General features: G+C 39.9%; 1 protein-coding gene across 15 annotated transcripts in view; it reads right to left on the minus strand.

Annotated features, from left to right (window-relative positions):
* NCOA2 (nuclear receptor coactivator 2) overlaps positions 1 to 23,402 on the minus strand; it is a 254,946-nt gene that overhangs the window by 26,766 nt on the left and 204,778 nt on the right. For all 15 annotated transcript variants that reach the window (XM_065582109.1, XM_065582105.1, XM_065582108.1 and 12 more), the window contains 5 exons: positions 20,151 to 21,420; positions 9,173 to 9,383; positions 3,912 to 4,118; positions 1,077 to 1,292; positions 189 to 318 (listed from right to left, as the gene is read on the minus strand). In XM_065582109.1, the coding sequence (XP_065438181.1) occupies positions 189 to 318; positions 1,077 to 1,292; positions 3,912 to 4,118; positions 9,173 to 9,383; positions 20,151 to 21,420 (2,034 nt within the window). The remainder of the gene's footprint in view (positions 1 to 188; positions 319 to 1,076; positions 1,293 to 3,911; positions 4,119 to 9,172; positions 9,384 to 20,150; positions 21,421 to 23,402) is intronic.

Genomic DNA, 23,402 nt, shown 5'->3' on the forward strand with positions numbered 1-23,402 from the left:
GTAATGCTAAGTCATGAATGCATATTGTAGACATATAAATGTGCAACAAGCATAAATCGACAATTTTGTTCCCTGAAAGCATGCACTACATACATTAAAAAAAGAGTTTGTTCCCATGAAGCTCATAAAATGTGGACCTACAAGTTTTCCTGTAAAATATGACTTTTTGATTTGCCACCAAGACTGACCTGTTCTGATTACCAAAAGATGTCTGATCTATAGGCAAGATGCTGTCCGGCCATGGTGCGGTCTGATTCGGAGGAGCTTGCTGTTGGCTGTATTGAGGTCCCCCCATATTCATCTCCAGTTCAGATGGCCCTAAACAAGAAAAACCAATCAAAGAACATCTGTGACAGTGAAGGGCCACTACCTTACTGTTGGTGCTTTCAAATATAACTTATTTGCTTTGAGTGAACAAAAAATTGTCAGCATCTTCATTTGTAAAGAGGCATATAGACAATAGATCTTTTGTCTCAGTTTAACCATCATTCCAATTTAAGACTTTGCTTTCTTCACGTTACACTTTAACAATTCCAAAGCATCATGAAATTACTGGTCAATAAATCTTCCACTTTTTTATTTTATTTTTTAGCATACATCAAAAGAACTCTGCAAATACAAATTGATGAGTATGGTACTACATTTGATGTGACATAACAAATGCAAATATGAACAAAGACTAGTGCAAAGGGTATGAGCATTCTACATACAATCTGTATCCAAATGTACTTGCTTTAGTATTGACCTAGTACAAAGGACGTGTTAGAATATATATTTTCTTTTAGAACCTTATTTTCTCATAAACTAGAAAATCTTTCTATCCTATTCCTTTGGTCACACATTTCTGTGTGGCTAAAGAAAGTCAGAAACTGTCACATAGTGACAAACATTAAAATACACACCTTATATAGGCTTTCTCCTTGTTGAATGGGATATTTCCACTGTAGGGAGCATCTAACTTGCTCAACACAATTTTAATCAAGTCTATATTTGAAGCTAGATGTTACCTTCTTCTACCTAATCAGACAATGCAGTAACTGCAAAATAATATACTACAATAAGGCACTGGGGCTTACCCATATTCATGACTTGAGACTGAAGCATCTGTCTTGGGCCTGGCTGGCTGCTGGGTCTCATAGGAATGCTGGCTGTTGGGTTACGTATCATGCCTCCTTGGATTGGCCTGTTCATGGCACTGGTTGTAGCAGCACAGGTTACCCTCACAGCAGAACCCTGAGCACCCCAGTCTCCAGATGGCATGGCGGGCCGAGGGGTATTACCACCAACCATTCCTGTATAAAATCCAAATACAGTGAAACCCAGATGCAAGCCTTGAAAACATTTCCAAATATTCCTGTTGGTTGATTAGTTTAATTTTCCAGAGAAAAATGTACTAGTTTGTCAGGTTTTATTCAAAGCAAATTATATCTCAACTGCCCGTTCAGACATGTAACTCTGCAGGCTTGTGCATTTTGCCGTTCAGTTGGGGAACTGGGGACTACTACAGGTTTTACATGAAGGTGACCCTTTTATCATTTCTGAAAAGCTGTTAAGCGTAAGTGTTCCCATATGTACTCCACAACAGGTGCTGAGGGTGTGTGGATAACCCTGACTTCCTTCCTCAGGAAATGAATCATGTTTGCTGGCATACATGTCAGCGATTTACTTTTCAAGTCCTGTGTGAGAACGTGAAGATCTGGGCAACAACACGATATTAATATACATTTATAAACAACAAAAATGTAAGTATTAATTCTTATCTTTTTTATTATTAATCACTGATCTTTTGAAAAATCTTGTCATCCATAACCAGGAGCTTTCCTAACTACAAGACTTACCCGGACAAACTTGAGTCAATAGATGGTGCAGGGAAATTACTCACAGGAACTTTCCGATACTTGGTGCAGTTCATTACGGTTATATTAGGGGAAGTCCTCCTACACCTACTGTAAACCACTAATATAATTTATTTACACTTTAAATTTATAGGCTTAGAGTACTGTAGTAATCAAAAAACTAAAACTTGTAGAAATACAGCATTGGTAATCATTTCAATACTGTACTAATATAGGAAATGTTGGCTCAGCTCAGGTGGCTGGTACCCTGGCTAATCTGGTACCCTGAATAATCAGTGGCCAGTGCCTTCAGAGGGTGGTAAAAATAATAATTCACCACGCCAATTGTGCAATGCAATATATTGAGGGGGAAAAGTCCCCTCCTGATCCTTGCAGGCAATCAGCTTTCTACCTGTAGTATGAAATTTGCTTCCAGATGACTTCTGGTTTTTTTTTTTTACATCTACACAATTCTGTCAGCTGAAACACATGGCGAACTAGCACAAATGGCAAGAATATGGATGGCAAGCTCCAACATGCATGCTTAGTAAGGAGAAAAGTAATTCCCCCGAAAGCCTTCAAGACAATCCATAAACTGCTCTATAAGATATTTTAATTGCTGGCACAGTAGTACAATTTGTATTTCCTGATATTGATACAAAATGAATATATAACTGACCTTTTGCTGTCAGCATTTAACATGCTTTACACTAGTGGTTCTCAACCAGGAGTCCGGGGCCCACTGGGGGCCCCTGAGCAGGTTGCAGGGAGTCCACCAAGCAGGGCCGGCATTAGACTTGCTGTGGCCCAGGGCAGAAAGCCATAGCCCCACTGCATAGGGCTGAAGCCTGGGGTTCCAAGCCCTGCCACCCAGGTCTGAAGTCAAAGCGTGAGCAACTTAGCTTCACAGGGCCCACTGTGATGTGGGACCCCGGGCAATTGCCCTACTTGCTACCTTCTAATGCTGGCTCTGCCTTTTATATGCAGAAAAACAGCTGTTGTGGCACAGGTGGGCTGTGGAGTTTTTATAGCGGGGGGAGGGGGGGAGGGGAGACTCAGAAAGAAAAAGCTTGAGAACCCCGACTTTATAGCATCTGACTATTCAGAATTCTTAACTGGAGTTTCATACTTCATAATCGTAAAACGTATGGTATCTGATGTAAGTAACGAAACAGAGACACTTCACCCAAACTTTTCCAGTACGTTTTCCCCTGTGGTAACCTTTGTAAGGTTTAGAGGCAACTTACAGAAGTCCATTATAGACATGGTACAATCAATAATCAAGTTTTAAAAAGGTAAATTCAATTACAGATTTTTAATGCTTCAAACAAGACCAGGTTACCTGATTCATAAGTCATAAACCCAGTTTCTTTTACTTAAAGTGAATCTTAATGGCCATGGAAGTAGACAAACGGAGAGCAACAGAGACAGAAGTTCTGTTTTTAATCATGGAACATACTTAGTATGGGCAGCAATATCACCAACATGCTTGAAATTCTGTTTTGAAGGTGATATTTCTGTGATGGAGAGGACAGCTCATTCTCTGTGGTCATTTAATTCTTGACCAATAAGGGTGCTCTTTTGCAGTAGATACACCAAACTATTAACAAAGGGACAGAGATCACCAATTCATTTCACACAGACCACTGAAAAGCCAATTGGCTTCTTCTTCTTTTGGTTTCTACCAATTTTGGTGACATCTGAACCTGGAAAGCTGACGCGAAAGAGTCCCTATTCCATTAGGAATCCAATGAGCCTTTTAGTATCTCCACCCATGCCTTTCACATGGTAAGTGAAAAAGGACATATTCTTGTGCACCACTTAACCAACAAACATTCTGAAGTAGTCCAGGGCAAAACTGATATGCCTCTATGGTTTGCTGTTTTATCGTAACTGTCCACTGTGTGGACAATTTTGCAGACATTTGAGGTTTTCCATTCAGGTTGTGCTTGATTAGGACTTTAGATACATACAGGATGCATCTGTAATGATTCCTACCTTGATTATGTTACACATAAATACGTCCAATTAATTAAATAAGTTAACAAAAATAGGAAACAGTATTTGAATTCTTACCTGTGCTATTGTTCCCTAAAGTTCCTTGATTTCCTATCATCCCTTGACTGCCCATCATTCCTGGCTGAGGTATCACTGAATATGGACTACTGTTTCTTATCGGTGGGAATGGTCCTGAACCTGATGGGTTTTGCAATGTGATGTCGAGTGGTAAATTCTGGTTTGGTAATAACCTGCCCAGTTGTCCTGCCCGTGGGTTATTAAAAGCTACACCAGAGAGAGAGGAAAAGTGAAAAAAACAAGGTTACAAGAATAGAAACTTAACTTATAAAAATACATTCTTCAAACAGAGTGGTTGTGATATACAGCGTTGCATGCGCATATCATTCCGTAGCTGTATTGGATATGCCCCATCCAGACAGCATTACAAAAAATGCGAGGAACGACAGGTAGTGATTTGTATTTTAAATAGTAAATGTGTAAAGTTAAAATAATTTACTGAAGTACAACTACAGCATACGTGTACTACCAGGTGACGTGTGCTGCACTGCCAAACAACCATATCGCTAAAAGGACTGTGGCTGAAAACAGAAGTGCAGATGTCAGCCTGAGGCAAAACTGTTATGAAATTCAGAGTTTGATAGGCTTCAAAACTTTCCCCATATAAACTGTATCCCCAAAGGCACCAAAATCCGTGAAGAAGGCCTCTGGCTGTATGTGGTCATTTGCTGATACTGTTACTATCCCTCCTTACATAGAATTTTATTTTTTTTGCCATGAGTGAATACCTGTACTTTCAAGGTTCAGCAACAATTATTTCAGGCTGAAGTCTTAGTACTATACCACCAGTGACAACAAAACTACCAGGAAAATAGTTTTCCTTAAGTTCACTTCTAACTACTTTAACAAGTACATCTGAATTTCAAGACATTCCAACACATCCTATTTCTTAAAGAAACTTACTTGTCCATTACCCCCACCTTTTTTGTGAATCTATTCCTCTGCTGGGGCTAATTTTAAAAGAATTTTTGCTTTAAAAATCAGCCTCAACAGAGAAAAATGCATATAGGTTTTATTAGAAAGGTGAATGTCAACTCTTCAAAAGAAAGCAACTCAGGGACAGTTATTCTTTGAGAGATTTTTAAAAGGACAGCAACTACTTCCTAGAATCTACTCAAGTGGTTCCCAGCTGTGCTCTGTAGACCCTCTTGCTGCTCACATGGTACTGGCTCTTCCTTTCTTGTTACCTGCATCACACATATACTGCTAAAATACATTAGGAAAATATTTAAAATTATTTTTTCCATATAAACATTTTCAGCAACTGCTCCAGGGACAGTCTCTGACTGTGGATGGCAAGAAGTCATCCACAAAACAACTTCATTTTGATCGAACCACACTACAAGAAAGCTAGAGAACTTCTTATTTACTCCAAACTATAGTGCAGACATTTATAAATCTGAGAATTCAGATGAAGTATTATTAAGCTAGTTTAAAAAAATCAGAAACATCTTACTACAAAAGGTGTCTAACTTGTCTTTCCTCTTTATTGTGTCATATGACAGGAAGCACCTGTGTGAATTATTTTCTTCTGATGTTTCAAATTCTTTGCAGTAACTCTTTTATATAAACCTAAGGTGAGTCAAAACTTTGTCCACAGTACCTCACTCCTGACCATCAGATCCTGAAACACCATATTTAACATCAGTACAAACAAACAAACAAACACAAACAAACAAACACACCAAGTTTGGTTACCAGAGAGACCAACTGGCCCTACTGATTTAAGATGATTGGGTACCACAAAGTCCAACTCAGAACTGAGTCAAAACCTGATTTCAATAGCAATCCTAGGACACTTGCACTCTGAGCCAGCAAAGGCTTGAAATAATGCAGACACGGAGAGAGGTGTTATGAATGCAGCTTTATAATTAGCCAATGATAATAGAAAGGAAACACTGGCAGCCCAGAAGGAGAAGGGGGCTGAGGGAACGCAATCAGATTGAAACTATATGTACTACTGTTAGTCAGCCACAGAGAAAAGTTTTGATGGCATTTTCTTCCTGAAAAAAGTTCTAGTGGCTACAGTCAATTTTTTTAAAATAAGTATCAATGTATTCTTAAGTATTGTAACAAAAAACCTCAATAAAATATTACAGGCAATTTCCAGAGAAATCTGATGAGGTTCAACAAGGACAAGTGCAGAGTCCTGCACTTAGGACGGAAGAATCCCATGCACTGCTACAGACTAGGGACCGAGTGGCTAGGCAGCAGTTCTGCAGAAAAGGACCTAGGGATTACAGTGAACGAGAAGCTGGATATGAGTCAACAGAGTTGCCAAGAAGGCTAACTGCATTTTGGGCTGTATAAGTAGGGGCATTGCCAGCAGATCGAGGGACGTGATCATTCCCCTCTATTTGTCATTGGTGAGGCCTCATCTGGAGTACTGTGTCCAGTTTTGGGCCCCACACTACAAGAAGGATGTGGAAAAATTGGAAAGAGTCCAGCCAAGGGCAACAAAAATGACTGGGGGGCTGGAGCACATGACTTATGAGGAGAGGCTGAGGGAACTGGGATTATTTAGTCTGCAGAAGAGAAGAATGAAGGGGGATTTGATAGCTGCTTTCAACTACCTGAAAAGGGGGTTCCAAAGAGGATGGATCTAGACTGTTCTCAGTGGTACCAGATGACAACAAGGAGTAATGGTCTCAAGTTGCAGTGGGGGAGGTTTAGGTTGGATATTAGGAAAAACTTTTTCACTCGGAGTGTGGTGAAGCACTGGAATGGGTTACTTAGGGAGATGGTGGAATCTCTTTCCTTAGAGGTTTTTAAGGTCAGGCTTGATGAAGCCTTGGTTTGGATGATTTAGTTGGGGATTGGTCCTGCTTTGAGCAGGGGGTTGGACTAGATGACCTTCTGAGTCCCTTCCAACCCTGATATTCTAGGATTTTGAAAAATAACTAAATGTTTTTATTAAAATAAAAACTCTTTTGGAATTGAATACGATTTAACACGGATTCTGTATTAGTTTTGTAGGTGTTTATGGCACGACAAAAAAAAAAAGAGGAATCCACTCACTATTTCAGTGCACATGTAATTTTCTCTATAATACTTAAATTGCAAAACTAGGCAGATGATTCCAGGGGACATTGATGCAAGAGCAGGCTGGGGAGAAACCATATTTTGTGATATTACCGGGTAAGGAAAACAGAACTGCCTGGTTTACAAAACTACGGGGGGGGGGGAGAGGGATAGCTTAGTGGTTTGAGCATTGGCCTGCTAAACCCAAGGTTGTGAGTTCAATCCTTGAGGGGGCCATTTAGGGAACTGCGGTAAAAATCTGTCTAGCGATTGGTCCTGCTTTGAGCAGGGGGTTGGACTAGATGACCTTCTGAGGTCCCTTCCAACCCTAATATTTTATGATTCTAAAACCCAATATGACTTCCTGGCTCACAACTGCTTTGCTGTTGTGCAATTAGGAGCTCTGGAAACAGACTTAAAAGGTGCAGGTGTGACTGTGTCTCCAAGGTTCCTTTCTGCAATTTAATACACAGAAACACTTAAAATATAATTTTATTTACATTACAAAGTAGAATAAAATAATAATATCTAATGTTCCTGTGAATGAAACAACTTCGGTACTGCGTAAAGTTTGAGCAAGTCATGTCAAATACATGATTTTGCCTAAATAAAAGCTGAAGGAAGTGTGATGTCAAAAGCAGACATTGAAGGGCTAATGTCCTAGTGAAAGGACAAAAGATTGGCCATGAAGGGGCCACTTAGGGATCTGGGGCAAAATCAGTACTTGGTCCTACTAGTGAAGGCAGGGAGCTGGACTTGATGACCTCAGGGTCCCTTCCAATTCTATAAGATAGGTGTATCTCCATATATTAGTGGTCTTTGATTTTGGATCCTCATCCGGAGATACCTTAATTTCTGAAAATTTAAATCTTGGCTAGGAGAACCTTTTGGAAATGTGCCACTGCACGTCCCTTTAAAAAGAGGTCAGGTAAGAGGAAGTAATGTCAGCCAATGCAGACAGTTAACTCAGGAAAGCCACCAGGTGTCTGGACCACATGGGAGGGGACTGTCAGACCAGGACTGTCACACAGGATGCTATTAAGACTCAGGAAACACAAAGACTTCTCTTTGAATTATGTACTGCCTAGGATAGTCTTCCTCCACTTACCAAAGTGAGTATATTAAACACTGTTTAAACCACATCCACACCATGACACAAATTGACCCCAGGCAAAGCATTCACAAGTACAAATAAAATGTTAGTCTTAGCTCATGAAAAACAAAATAGGGAACACATAATAATGTAAACTAAGAAATAAATTTGAAAATTGACTTCTTTGGCTTTTGTCACGTAATATATTACATTTAAATATAATGGTCAGTAGTGTTAAGTATATATCTAGCTTTTAAAAAGAATGTTAAGAAAGTTTTGAAGGGTTAAAAATGTGAATTTACCTGACGGGAGATGCCATTGGTCTTGAATAAATACGTGTTTAGAAAGTTTACAAAAATCCACAGAATGGTTCCAGTTTTTTAAATAAATGGGTATTTTAATAATATGTCTAAAAACTATATTTAGGAGGTATTTAGAGCCCAGTCTATAAGGGTAAATATTTAAGCAGGATTTAAAAAAACAAACCAAAAACAAACCAAACCAAAAACCAGGTTTATCTCAACTTTCATTTTTGATAATACACCGACCTTACTTGCAGTAATTATTTTTCACAATCAGCTAAATATTTCACTTACAACATGTAATTTCACTTATAGGGACATTGTCAACTTGAAATTGAGTCAATTAAAAACAATTGGTTCAAATTCAGTGTAGGTATTAAACTTGGCCATAAGTCCTGCTGAAAGTTTTGTAATTTTAGAAGCACATTTTCCTATTTATCCTAATAAAAAATTCCTCCCTCCACCCCCATTTTATTGTGGGAAACAGTAAAAACAACTATACAGAAAATGCTGTCAAATGTACAAAGTTAACAGGCTGGAAAAAACAATATATTATTATTGTTATTTATAACAATAGCAGGTAAAATATTTTCAAACAGACATGTGAATTTTATTTTAAATTGAGTGTCCCTTTAACCCTTCAAAAGGACACTGACTTTCAGCACAGTGCAATATTTGGGTTCCAATTGATCAGGACAGCAGATGGCGCTGTTGTGTCAATGCAGATCTGAAATAGCTCAACTGCCTACTTCACGGCCTGCCAGCCCTTGGGGCATCATTGCAAAACCTACATTTTCATCTGACAATTTCATACACTTGCATTACCAGTTATAACACAAACTCACTGCTCTGTGAAATCCTCATTGCTGGTTTCTGGGTTCCAACAGATGTGCCAGGGCTGTTTTCACCTGTGAGCTGCATGAGGTCATTGATGATGGCTTGCTTGTCGACTGATCCAGCTGAAGCACCGGGCCGGGTATCTGGGAAAAGCTGTGGTAACTGACTATTCTGTAGATCATCCAGAATCTCCTCCAAGTTATCCAACTCACTGCCCGGCTGCAATGAAAAGATAGCAGTTTGTTCTCCGTATGAACAGTAGATAGGGTCCAATCATAGCTCTTAGAGCCAGTGGAGCACTGAGAGGAGAGTGAATACCTGTAGTGCCTGAGAGGCATTAGGTATTGTCTCCAAGGAGCCTGGTGAAGCGATGGGGGTTGGGGGAGGACTCACTATACCTGTAGAAAAGGGGTAGGGTGCACTCCCTCCAGTGTTTGCCACACATAGCCAGTCAGCCCAACCATCCGTTTAGGTTACTTAACTGTGCCAAGAGTCAGAGCTGTCCCCTTGGGTACGGCGAATTGGGGCGACTGCTCAGGGCCCCACGTTTTGGGGGGCCCTGAGAGCCAGTGTGATTGGCCGGCGCTTTTGGTCCCAGAATTGATTGATTCATCACTTCCACCCCAGGCCCTGCACCCCCCCAAGGACGGCCCTGCCAAGAGTACTGGAACTTCTCTCTCAGCTGAGGGTCAGAGGGCCTCATGCACAGGTGAACTGTGTACTGTTCCCCCAGCACCAAGGCAATGATAATTTGGCAGAGAGAGAGAGAGAGAGTTAGTTCACAGCGGTGGCAAGGATGCTGATTTGTGTAGATATAACAAATAATAAAGTCCTCACAATCATATTGCTACTCTTTTTATGACTAAGACACACTATAGAAAAATTACTTTATATTTGACTAACAAACCCTCAACATTCATATTTTCCTTGCTAAGCTTAAAAACGGAATACTGTGCATAAGCTAAACATTACAGCTATGTAGAAATTAAATTCAAAAGAAATTGGCAATAAAATGAAGTGCTGTATATTAAACAGCTGCTAATTAGTTACTAGATTTAGGAGTCTATCTTGTTCTAGTTATGCACACAACTCCCAAAAACATCAGTGGGAATTACCTATCTGCAAGCAAGAAGAGAACAGACCTCTAATTAGATTAAACGTCTACAACTAAATTCAGTTTACTCAAAAAACCTCCAGAAAATTAAAATCCAACAGATAAATACAAAAGTTGAACAGTGCGTTTTTCTTGGAGGTGTCCATTTCATCGATTTTAGCATTGCTTAACTCCTTCTCTTCCATCCTTAAACATATGTAGTTAAAATTCTTCACACACAAACTTTGAAAATTGTTAAAAATTATGACCTCCTATTCTAGCATTTTCACCACAGGAGACTTTAAAATCTTTGGATATATTTTGCATCACAACATATATACGAGGCTTCTCCCAGGATCAGGACCTTTCTTAGGCATTGTACAAACACAGAATACAGATTCAGTCACTGCAGTCATTTGAAGGGAATACAAAAACAGACAGACAGACAGACACACACACACACACACACACACCTTTTATATACAATTCTTAATGTAATATTTCCTCCCTTACTATTCCTCTAAATTGTGAGCCTATACACTTATTCCTAGATTTCTTGTAGGTGAATCACAAAGTACTACTACCCTCTCCTCCTCCAATTTCCACCCATAGCCTTATAGATCAGTTCAGAGAGCATGATCCACACAAAAGGAGTGGTGTGAAAGAAGGGGGGGGGGTCAAATTTGGGAAATATAGACAGGAGCGTGGTCAAGGCTGGCACTGTTGGACTGGCTGAGTGGGTGGGGAGCAATGTGATAAGAGATGGAGTATTAGTAAGGAAGGCAGAGCTCTGAAGAGCATTGAACTTGTTATGGAGGAAGTTGATGAAGAGATACAAATATGGGGCAGGCAAGGAAGTTGATTTTAGAACCTGCATTTTATATGAATTTAGGGACGGGGGGAGAAGGTTGAAAGAGTCATGAAGGAAGCAATGATGGGCATCATAAATATCAGAATACAGTATACAGGGGAATTAAGACATATGGCCTTCATTAAATAAAATTCGTGTAAACTGGGGGGAAAGTTTTGCATGTGCAAGTTGTATTTTTGTTCTTTTAATACTCTGGCTACTATAATTCTGGGTTATACAACAGGCATAACAAAAGCTTGGGATGAAAACATTGGATCCAATTTAGTCACAAAATGTCACTCTTCCCTAGAAGATATTTTCATTTCCCCTGAGGAAGAGGCAACGAAAAACCTGGTAAGGAAAGGCCAATGATAACAGATGTCTTATAACAACGCAACTAGCTAACTACCCCTTTTTGTTGTAGTGTAATCAGTGTTGCTGCTTTATTTTCACTTTTAACTGTGAACAGGTTTCAGAATTACCAGGCCAGTTTCAAAGATAAAAACAAGACACTACTGTTAGAGCCAAATTCTCCCCTCACATGTGTACAAAAACCCTTTGATATCCACCCTCAAATGGCACCACATGTGAAGAAATTGGTGCAAAAAATCTCTAATTGGCTGCCTTTCATAGGATTTCTCCACTGATTTTAATTCTGTACTCAATTTACTTCCTTAGTGGCCTAGTTTGAACTTTAGGTAGGGTACAAGGCACACCTTAAACTCCCTATGTAACAACAATTTCAAAAGTGCTGTTCCCAGGGCCGGCTCCAGGGTTTTGGCCGCCCCAAGCAGCCAAAACCAAAACCAAAACAAAAAAAAAAAAGCCGCGATCGTGATCTGCGGCGGCAATTCGGCAGGAGGTCCTTCACTCCCAGGCGGAGTGAGGGACCGTCCGCCGAATTGCTGCCGAATACCTGGACCTGCCGCCCCTCTCCGGAGCGGCCGCCCCAAGCACCTGCTTGAGAAGCTGGTGCCTGGAGCCGGCCCTGGCTGTTCCTGATACAGCTCTGATGATCACAAGAGAGTCAAACTGTGTACAGAAAACCTATCTTTACAACAAAGCAATGACACTAAACCCCACAAAATACTAACCCAGTCATACTTAAAAATGGTCACAAGTATTTTACAAAGCACCTTTCCAGACAGTACTGTATGGATGAACAGTGTTCCAAAGCTGAAATTAACTTTGTTTTCATCTACTCCACTAATACCAATGTTTCTTTTGTAAAAATAGATGCTATTTCATCTGAAGCATTTAAACAGTTTCAAAATATATTGGTCTATAAGCACTATTGTATCAACTTTAACCCCTGCTAAGTCCTTCCATTTATCTTAATGGAATTTGGATCAGACCCTAAATATTTCATAGTCAACGTTTTTGTGGTTCCCCTCTTGTCTGCCGCGGGCAACAAGGCCATTTCTTCTCATCATTCATGAGGCCAATATCATATTTCCCCCACCATCATGTGAAAGCCGCCAATAGGGGCCTTTTTAAAAAATTGGGATTTTCATGCTGGGAGGAACTTTAAAATATATTGTTCCTTAAAACCATAAAGGTGACTACACCTCTACCCTGATATAACGCAACCCGATATAACACGAATTCGGATATAATGCGGTAAAGCAGTGCTCCGTGGGGGCGGGGCTGCGCACTCCGGTGGATCAAAGCAAATTTGATATAACGCAGTAAGATTTTTTGGCTCCAGAGGACAGCATTATATTGGGGTGGAGGTGTATTTGTTAATTATTTGTTTAGCATAGACAACATGCTCATTGCTGAACAACATACAAAAATAAAAAGTCTCTATCCCAAACAGGTTATAAGTTAAAAGACACAGAAAAGACAAATGACTGGGGAGTGAGGTTGGGAAGGAGGGAGAAACTTTGTGGGGGATGATTTAGGGGTGTTCACTTACACCCAAGGATGCATACACTCATAAAATGAAGGCTGTGGAGCTAAGAAAACTTGGCTCTCTCTGTTCTCTCTCTCACCCTTTCTTCTACCAGCTGCACCACTTCCCTTCTGCATTTCTACACTCTCTAAACTCTGGAATACAATGCTTCGATCCTGCCTCCAGCCCATGCAGGAGTCTGCCTGATCCTCAACAGCCAGACTTCTTTCCCTGCCTTATACTTTAGAACAGAGCTGCTTCTGATCTTTACCAGGAAATCTCCACCCCAGTCACAGGGAAGCAAGGGTCTAGCAGCGGGGTAGGCAGAGCAGAGTAAGAAGATAAACTGGGTTGGGGGTGGGACTGATCCTGCCCAGGAGTCCTAACTCAAGTCCCTTCCTTTCTTACACAGCATTCCCTAGCATCCTTCCCTGCAAGCCAGGAACCTAGTGAGTCCCTGGGGCTTGTCTATATGGGGACACTCAGGAAAGTTAAGATGAATTAACTAAAGCTGTGACATTATAGGCATAAGTTAGAACACATTTTAACTTCAGACTCATAGACTTTAAGGCTAGAATGGACCATCATGATTATCTGTCTGACCTCCTGCACATTGCAGGTCACAGAACCCCACCCACCCACTCCTGTAATAAACCTCTAACCTCTGCCTGAGCTACTGAAGTCCTCAAATCATGATTTAAAGACTTCAAATTACAGAGAATCCACAATTTACACCTGCAAGTTACCCGTGCTCCATGCTGCAGAGGAAGGTCAAAAAACAACCCAGGGTCTCTGCCAATCTGACCCATGGGAAAATTCCTTACTGACCTCAAATATGTTGATCAGTTAGACCCTGAGCATGTGGACAAGACACCCCAGCCAGAAACCTGGGAAAGAATTCTCTACAGTAACTCAGAGCCCTCCCCATCTAATGTTACATCACCGGCCACTAGAAATATTTGCTGCTAGCATACCATTGCATGCAGTTTCATCATATCATCCCCTCCATAAATTTATCAAGCTCAGTCTTGAAGCCAGTTAAGTTTTTTGCCCTCACTTCTCCCCTTGGAAAGCTGTTGCAGAACTTCACTTCTCTGATAGTTAGAAATCTTCACCTAATTTCAAGCCTACACTTGTTGATGGCGAGTTTATACCCATTTATTCTAGTGTCCACACTGGCTCTTAACTCCTCTCCCTCCCTGGTTCTTATCCCTCTGATGTATTTATAGACAGCAATCATCTCCCCTCAGGCTTCCTTTGGTTAGGCTAAACAAGCCAAGCTCTTTGAGTCTCCTCTCAGAAGGTAGGTTTTCCATTTCTCAGATCATTCTAGTAGCCCTTCTCTGCACCTGTTCCAGTTTGAATTCATCTTTCTTAAATATGGGAGACCAGAATTGCACACGGTATTCCAGATGAAGTCTCACCAGTGCCTTGTATAATGATATTGCCTTGTACTGTATAATGATATTTTCCTGTCTCTACTGGAAATACCTCTTTTGATACTCTCATTCAGATGATCTTAAATCTCCTCAAACTACAGAAAACTATGGCCACTTTACTTCTGAGCATCCACACAGAGGTTTAATGCACTTTAATGCACTTTAATGCTCTGAAGTTAATGTGCATGAGTTAATTTGTCTTAAATTTCCTGAATGTCCCATGTAGACAAGCTCCAGAAGATGTAAAACACCTCTGGGCTTGTCAGCATTCTAAGGGTTAAGACTAAAAGCTTTACATGTACAGTATTTACTGTATCTTTTTCTTTTATCTTTTACCTCATTTCCTACTCACAAAAGTCACTGCTAGATAAATCAAATATCTGGGTCCCTCACATTCTATCTCCTCCATCTTTTGATCCTCTGGGCCTGCCATGAAGTAACAATGTAAAATTTGTGGCAACACAATCCTTTCCATAGGAACAGACTAGGTCATAGGCCTATAATGATGACAACTGCAGGACCAACCAGGAAGGGAAGCATGTATGCTGCCATTGAAGATATTTATGTTTCATTGAGGGTTTTCTCAGGTCACAGGAAAAATAGTAACGCATTATTCCAGATTGATGCTGTGCCTGGATCTCCACATTGTGACAGGATTACAACAGTATTGCACTGGCACCACTTGTCCCTAACCGTTAAATCCTATGTCAGGTTTGCTGTCTTCTGTCTTTCTAGTGGTGGCATGTTAATCTTTTTAACCTCATCTCCTATAATTCACATCCTACCAGAAGAATGACCTTAAGTAAGGCTGGAAATAGGTTTGCAAAGCTGTAAGTAATAGGTTTCAGAGAGGAGAGGCTCCCCTTTAAAGATTTAAAAGTTTGAAACTGAAGCAAAATGTTCTTCAATAGTTGCAGCCAAGAGGAGAAAGGATGGTTTTGGTTAAGGAAGAGGACTGGGACTGTAAGCTTTGGGCTCAGTTCCTGGCCCTGCCACAGACTTCCTGTGTGATCTCTTTCTGTGCCTTGTGATGATCAATTTGTCAATGTTTGTGAGGTTTCCTGATACTAGTGATGGAGACTACATAAGTACAATATCTATATAAAAAGAGAGACAAGTTATTTTGGCTGATTAGTATGTGCAGTAGGGAGAGACAATGTGGTCCACTGGTTAAAATAGGGGACTACAATAGGTGACCAGGGTTCTATTTCCTACTATGTATGCCAGTGGTTTACTGTGTGATGCTGGATAAGCCACTTCACTCCTGCGTGCCTCATTTTCTTCTTTTCAAAGCACTTTGAGCATATATCATGAAAGGTATTTTATAAATGCAAAGCACCTTTGTGCATCTTGAAAAAATCAATTGTTACTGAAGGACACAGTCTTAAAACAATATTTGAAGATCTGTGCATATTTGCATATTTAGTTACAATAGCAAATAGGCATTATATAATCACCTTGTTTTTCAGGGGCTCATCAAAAATTTGTAATGAGCAGTTTTAGTCACACACATATAGATGTAATTAGCAACTATCTTAACTCCTTTGTAGCATTTTAAACATTGTCCTCAGATTATTTGAGGGACTTGATAAGGTAAATATGAAACAAACACCAAGACAGATGCTGAAAAATGTAGTCATATTTATGATATAAGCAAAATCTCTTTAATAAATTATTTCAGTTCCAATAATATAGCTAATCAAACTGTTTCTTTTTTTTAATCACGGATTATGGAAATATTGCTCATATACCCAAAGTACAACATTTCTAGTTAAATTCTGTTTTCATTTTCATGGAAAAGTGTTCATATTTTGACATTTGTATAGTTTAAACCTTAGGTCACCTATATGGATATAATCTACAGCTCCTAGCATTGCCAGGATATTTTCTGTCTACATTCCTCCAGATTTGGACCTGTCTGTGTCTTAAATGTCTAGTAACAGAAACAAGAGAACTGTCTAAACACCTAATGCTACTCAGTAACAATAAATGATGCCTTATGAAAACCTTGTTTTAGAAAACAAGTCTTCTTTTCTCACTCACCTCCCATAATTGCTTAAATTGGAATTGCAGGCCATTTAATAGTGTATGGGTAAGATAATCATCACATTGAGAGGGAAAAATGGTATATAGACACTGGAAATATTTTCCACTATTTGAGAAAGGTTTCCTGTCAGTTGCTGGGCTCAGTAGACGTATACGTTTAAACACACTACCTAGAAGAATGCTATTTTTAGTATGGTGGTGCACTTCAAAGCATTTCCTGTTCAGAAAGTGTTACACTAAAAATAAAAGGAGAAAACGTAATGGCTCTTTTTGCATCAGAACACGAAGACTCCCCCTTACCCAGAAACCACTCTCTTATGGGGTTGCTTAAAAACTTCCTGTGACATGGCACAATGAAATGAATAATTAGTTAAAAATACAACATCCCTTTGGGGGGAAAATCTTAAATAAACCTGCACAGTAGGTAACAAAAGCACAAAGGAGGAATATATATACATATACATATAAATACATATAAAGGAGGAAGAAGAGGGGGAGGGAAACGACACAGGAGGATGGAAGAATTTAGAACAAGAGTCTGTGTCCTAGTCTTGTATTAAATAGTTCCAGCTTTGATCTAAATTTAGGTAATGAGCACTTCCTGTGAGAAACTGTTTTCCAAAGCTGAAAAGTTTTTGATGCTAAAATATTTTCAGTGATTTTATAATTGGGATAAAGTGGTTATTTATATAGGGTACTGGCTTGCAGTTAGATAAATGCTTACATTGTTCTATACTCATCACCACTTCCTTTCCTACTCAATGCTGGATTTCACTTGGTTATTCTGGTCAGGGTTTCACAGAGTCTTAAATAAGGTTTTCAAATTATCTTTAAAAAAAAAATCTTCAGAGATTCAGCGTTCTTACAAAACAACTGCTGCCATTTAGGGTATTTTTGACATCTCCTTACTTGCCACTCAACTAAACTTCAGTATTGCCAGCTCATGATTTTTTCATGAGTCTTGCAACATTTGGTGTTTTTCTTACAGCCTCAGCTCTGGTAGTCATGTGACTGAGAATCTCCGCTTTCACTATTATTTAAAAAAAAAAAAAAAAAAAAAAGAAGTTTCTAGCTCCTATGGCTGTGGAGAAGAGCTTGAAAACATGAATATTGTAGGCTGAAAAACCAAAAGGAAAAAAACCCCCAAAATTTATTATTTTTAAAAGTCTCAAGAGTTTTTGGACCCTGACGTATTTTTGAACACTTGGGATTGGCAATACTGAAACTTAAACTTCTTCACTGAAAGTTAGTATACTTACACATTTAAATTTAGTGGATGGATACCTAGCACAAGTCTCTAAGCAATTTCCTCTCCACAAAATATATACATTCACCATTGAATATATGAAACTGAAATTTTAATTAGTGGAAAGGATAGCAACCGGGAACCATGACAGTACCCTATTACCTCTTTTAAGAGCACCAGGCATAAACACTCAAATAATTCTTCTAGCGACTACCAGATGGTATATTCTTGTGCTAGTTGAAACTTGGAAGTTCTTCCTTGCATCCCAGTGTAAATCTGACATAATTCCATTGACCTCAGTGAATAACTCCAGATTTCCACTGGGATAACTAAGAAGAGAATTTGGTTCGGTACATTTGAAGTGGTTTATTGTTGTCAATTTGGTTTTAACATTCTGTACATCCATGATTTTTCTAACCTAATGAAGTATTAAGTTCTCATTTAGAATCCGATTGCTCCCATTCTAGCTATATTTAAGGCATTACAGAATATTAGCTGTATAGAGAACTGCATTAACATCCAGGCCCGAGGATTAATCACTAAGGAAATTAGTATAATTTGGCTCAGTTTCCCTCCTGAAGGGTACGAAGGATTGAAAAATTATAGTCACTCCTCAGGGATGGTAGCAGCTGTCAAGACTTATCCAAGCAAAAGAAATAAAGGCGGCTTAGAAAATGCTTAGTTGTATGTGCTCTGAACAGTGGGATAGTGCCCTGCTGTAATAGCATTTTTGGCTGCTGTGTTCCATGATTATTACCTTTTCTCTAGAACTGCCTATTGGTTAGAATCTGCTGACACAGCAGATGGTGTGCAGTGGTTTAGGCTTAGGACATGCGGTCTATCCCCCAAAATCAGGTGGGGGGAAATGGTAGACTAGAATTCCCCACAAAAACAAGCAAGCAAACAAGCAAACAAATCCACACCTAAGAATCAAATTAAATATGCACAATATAAAAGGAAAAAAAACACGAGTTTGAGAGAGTCATGCAGGTCTACATCATTTCTTAACTGATCATGATTTACAGAGTAAGGATTGAGGCACAAAGCATTGCCGAGGGATTAATGACCAGCTGGGAGAGTTGATGGCACAGGCTGAAGCTATGGATCATTAACCCAAGCTAGTCATTAATTCCCCAGGAATTGCGCTGTGCCAGAGCTGTTATTGCGATAACCCATTTTTAAAATAAATAAATAAATAAAACATATTAAAGGGGTTTACCTTTTGTGCAGTGTCATTATTTCCACGGAGCAGTGAAAACAGAATGATTCTGACTGCCACTCCTGCCACTGTACAGGATATTTCTGGGAAGTGAACCATGCACAGAAGCCAATAAAGTGTATTCTTCTGTTTTGAACAGACCCATCTACTTTACTCCTGGGCATTTTTATTTGGATTGAGTAGCACTCAGAAACCATGATCAGGATCAGTGCTAGTGCTGTGCATACACAGGAAGAAATGATCACTGCCCTGAGAAACTAAGAAAGGAACTGATGGTTGAATTTTAGAGCTTTTTGAGTTAATAACTAATGGGGTTGAACAAGGAAAGTCCTTCTGTTTTGTGTCTCATCTACAGGTCACATTCAGTACAAGCAACAACAAGGCAACGTCTGAATCAGCCCTGCAAACATATCTTTGGGAAAGCATTCATTCTAGATGTGAGAAGTATAAATAAGCATGTGCTAAGAATTAATTCAAGGTATCACAGCTTCCCCCTATTCTAAGGATACGTCTACACTTACCGGAGGGTCCGGCGGCAGGCAATCGATGTTCTGGGATCGATTTATCGCGTCTGGTTTAGACGCGATAAATCGATCCCGGAAGTGCTCGCCGTCGACGCCGGTACTCCAGCTCGGCGAGAGGAGTACGCGGCATCGACGGGGGAGCCTCCCTGCCGCGTCTGGACCCACGGTAAGTTCGGACTAAGGTACTTCGAATTCAGCTACGTTATTAACGTAGCTGAATTTGCGTACCTTAGTCCGAAGTGGGGGCTTAGTGGGGACCAGGCCTTTGTATAGATGAGATACCTTTTTAGTGCAGTGTCATTATTCCTGCAGAGCACTTTAGGTATCAGAGCACCTTAGCTATCAGTATGTGGTAAATGTTTGCACATGTTGACTTTTGAATGGTCACTGCTGTAATTCAGTCTGCTTGCTATTCAGCCGCATTCACACCACTGGTCTGTTCTCCCTAGAAGAGTGATGATCACAACCTATTAACCCATTTGGGTAAATACCACCATTTGGAGCCAAGACTGGAACTCAGGGAAAAAATGCTTTACCTACTAAGCTACCGACACTCTCAATGGAGCTATGGAAACGGTGGAAAAGGGAAGAAATGCTAGATTAGAACATCTGATTTACACAGAAACATCACCCTTGTAAGAATGAATTATCAAATTTATCCAAGAGACTTCTTACCTGTTCATTAGGCTCAAAGTTTATCTCCTCCTTTTCTGTCTTCATAGCTATTAACTTTGTGCTACTGGAAGGGTCTGTTTTACTGTCCAACCGCTCCAGTTTTGGGGTTATGTCCGGTAAACCAATATCTTTAGTATCATCTTTATCTAGCAAGTAACGAAGTAGTGCATTTTCTTTCTTCTTGGGACTCACTGGTTCCTGTTTAACAGTCACCTCTGAACCAGGAGCTGTGCTATTGGACTCCTGGTTCAGTTCTTTGCCTGTGGCCTCTGCTGTAAGTTTGGCCAAGTCTACAGGAGAACTGCTGTCCTGCAAGAGTCTGTGCAAAATTTTATGCTTCTCCTTGAGCGAGGTTCCATGTGCTGAACCAGAACCAGATAAGCCTCCGGTGGAGTCCTTGTTAGCATCTCCCATAGAATTTGACAAGGGTGAAGGCTCCATCTGATCAGATTTGGTGGTCAGCAGCTGTAAGAGCTTTGTCTGGCTTTTGCCATCATGCAGTCTGTTCTGTCCATCAGGCCTCTCACCACTGATAACCTGGGGCACATTGTTATCATTACTGTCTTTCTGTTCTCCTGAATGGCAGCTGCTCTCTGTTTGTCCAGTTGTACCTTCTGATTGCTCCCCATAAAGTCCAAAACAGTCTTTAGAGTCCAGGCTTCCCATTTTGCTCAGCTGGGGAGGATTCATATTAACGGGGGAATTTTGTAAATTACCCATTTTTAGGTCAGGTGAAGCCAACGATGACCCTAGAGAAACTCCATGACCCTCACTGAGGGCTTGAAGTGCATTTAGGGAACTGTTGGTGTAACTATGGCTATTTCCTGTGCTGCTGCAAACTCCCACAGGTGAATGCAAGCTTCCTGCAGGGGAAAACTGACTGGGTGGAATTCTAGGACTTCCTGCCACTCCAGGACTCACACGATGCCTTGGGGAAAGCATAGAGTTTGGCTGCCCTGGGTTCATGCCAGGGCTGCTTTGTGAGGGACTATTCATTTTTAGTGCATAGTTACTACCCTGAGGAGTGGATGCTTGTATGCTTGACACATGGTTCATTCCCCCTGAACCACTAAACCTGCCTGCTGGCATGCCCATTTGTTCCTTTGGGCCATTTATGGCAAAATTTATATTGCTACTGATGGTCATATCCTGACCTGGGTTCCCACTGCACATGGCCTGATGGGCAGGGCTGCTGGAGCTAATTGGGTTCAATGTCTTCCCCATTGTTTGTCCAGTCAAATCCTGATTCATTCCACAGACATTTTGCTCTCTGTACCGTGAAGGGAAAAAACAACAGTCTATTAGCTAAAACGAAAGAGATCTTACAAGTTGCAATTACATTTTAAAATCTCTTAAAAATATGAGAGCAGACCTGCAATTAAAAATCTACAATTACCAGCATTGCTACACATGCACAGTTTTCAATGAACAACTACAGTATGTTTTTCAGTAGCTTATTAATACATCTATGGTTTAAAAGAAAAAAAAATTACACTTCAGTTAAATTACAAACAGTAGATAAAAGTAGATAGGTTACAATTACAATCTCTCTATATACCCAATATATCTCTTCCCTCAATACAGAATGAGTTACCTTCCATAACTGAGGGAGGTTTCAACTTCTTAATTTCACCTCCTTAAAAAAATGTCCTAGAAATACATATTTATATTTGTATTTATTTAAATACATATTTATAGGACAGCTGTGGCCAGCTGGTCACCAGAATTTTGAACTTCTGTGAACAAACCTTGCCATAGGCTTGGAGCTTCTGTGGTGTTTGCCAGCTAGGCTCCCAGTGAAAAGCAAGTTTAAAAAGTCACATCAGTGAGCTGCCAGAAATGTCTAAGCTGCTCCAAGTATGGGAGCCAAGAAAACTACTGGAAAAAAATTCAGAATGAGACGAGTGTGCCACCATTCTGGTTCTGGACAGATTTTTCATATGCAAGGTGGAGCTCATATCACAGAAGAGGGTAGAAAAAAGCAGCAGACAGAGAGAAAGGAAACTTGGAAAAAGTTCTTTAAAGAACAGCTAAGTAAAATGTAGACTAATTATATTCTGTGAGAATGCAAGGTATTAAGCTTGTTAAATCAGACATTTTTTTCAAGCTCTCAGAGCTTTAAAGGGACACTGTCAGGTAGTTTAGATCAAAAAATTTAGATTCGGGGGGGGGGGGGGGGGGAAATACACCAACAAAAAAACCCAAACCACCTGGGTTTTCAAGAACAAATATTAATGGAAGTGTGTTCATTAACTTTTTAGTTTAACATATAAGCATTTTTGTTTGGATTTAAACATTCCTTTGCAGTATTTGCCCAGTGTAAGAACTTCAGCCAAACATTCAAACCTTGCAGTGCTAGCGCATGAGAACCAGGAAGAGAAGCTGACTACAAACCAACCCGTAGCTATTTTTATTAGCTAAGTGGAAATAAACAACATAAATAGTAAAAACTGAAAGGATATTTAAAGCCCATCTTGCTATACCAAAATGTATAATTTTTGACCTGACAATTCTTCCTTAATTTACAACTTTGGCAGACACTCATGAAGTACTAATCCAAACAAAACACGTTTCAAGTTGTTAAATAGCAGTTTTCAGTGAGGTGAGTGCAATTCCCAAATCCATAACTGCCATAAAATTGTTTCAGTTTGAATTAGATTTATAGCTGTATTCTTCTCCCTAAACAAGTAGTAACATAGATATGCAGTGAAACAGCACAGTGATGAAAAACCCTGACTAACAGTTGTACATTGAATATGACACAATATACAAGTAACTTTAATGACCTAATTCATAATTTATTTTTGAAGTGATAGGCTCAGTGATTATTTACTCTTGAATTCAATACTGTTGACTTGTCTCTCAGGTTTTGGAGGCAATGCTCTGGAATTAGGGTGCCATATATTAATGTATTTTGCATCAGAGTGTGTGGTTGTGAAATCATTACTCCAAGCACCAACATGATCAGGTGATGTGACTGCCAGTCTTGCAAAGTGACATATTTTGTGCGCCCAAAGCATGCTCTAGTAGTCACACTGCAGTCTTTCACACACAGCTATGCCCAGGCCCATGACACACCCTGAACTACAGGAATTTACCTCTGACGTTTTTAACAGGTAGTTGTGTCATGGCAAAGCAAGGCAAGCCAAGTTTCTGGTTTCCATCACGCAAAATGCACAGGGAACTAAAATACTAAAATTAAAAGCATGAGCTCAAGATAGATTTTGTGATATTTAACAAGAGTCCTAGAGG

The sequence above is a fragment of the Chrysemys picta genome, chromosome 2 (genome assembly GCF_011386835.1).
Source record: "Chrysemys picta bellii isolate R12L10 chromosome 2, ASM1138683v2, whole genome shotgun sequence".
NCBI classification, from domain to species: Eukaryota; Metazoa; Chordata; order Testudines; family Emydidae; genus Chrysemys; species Chrysemys picta.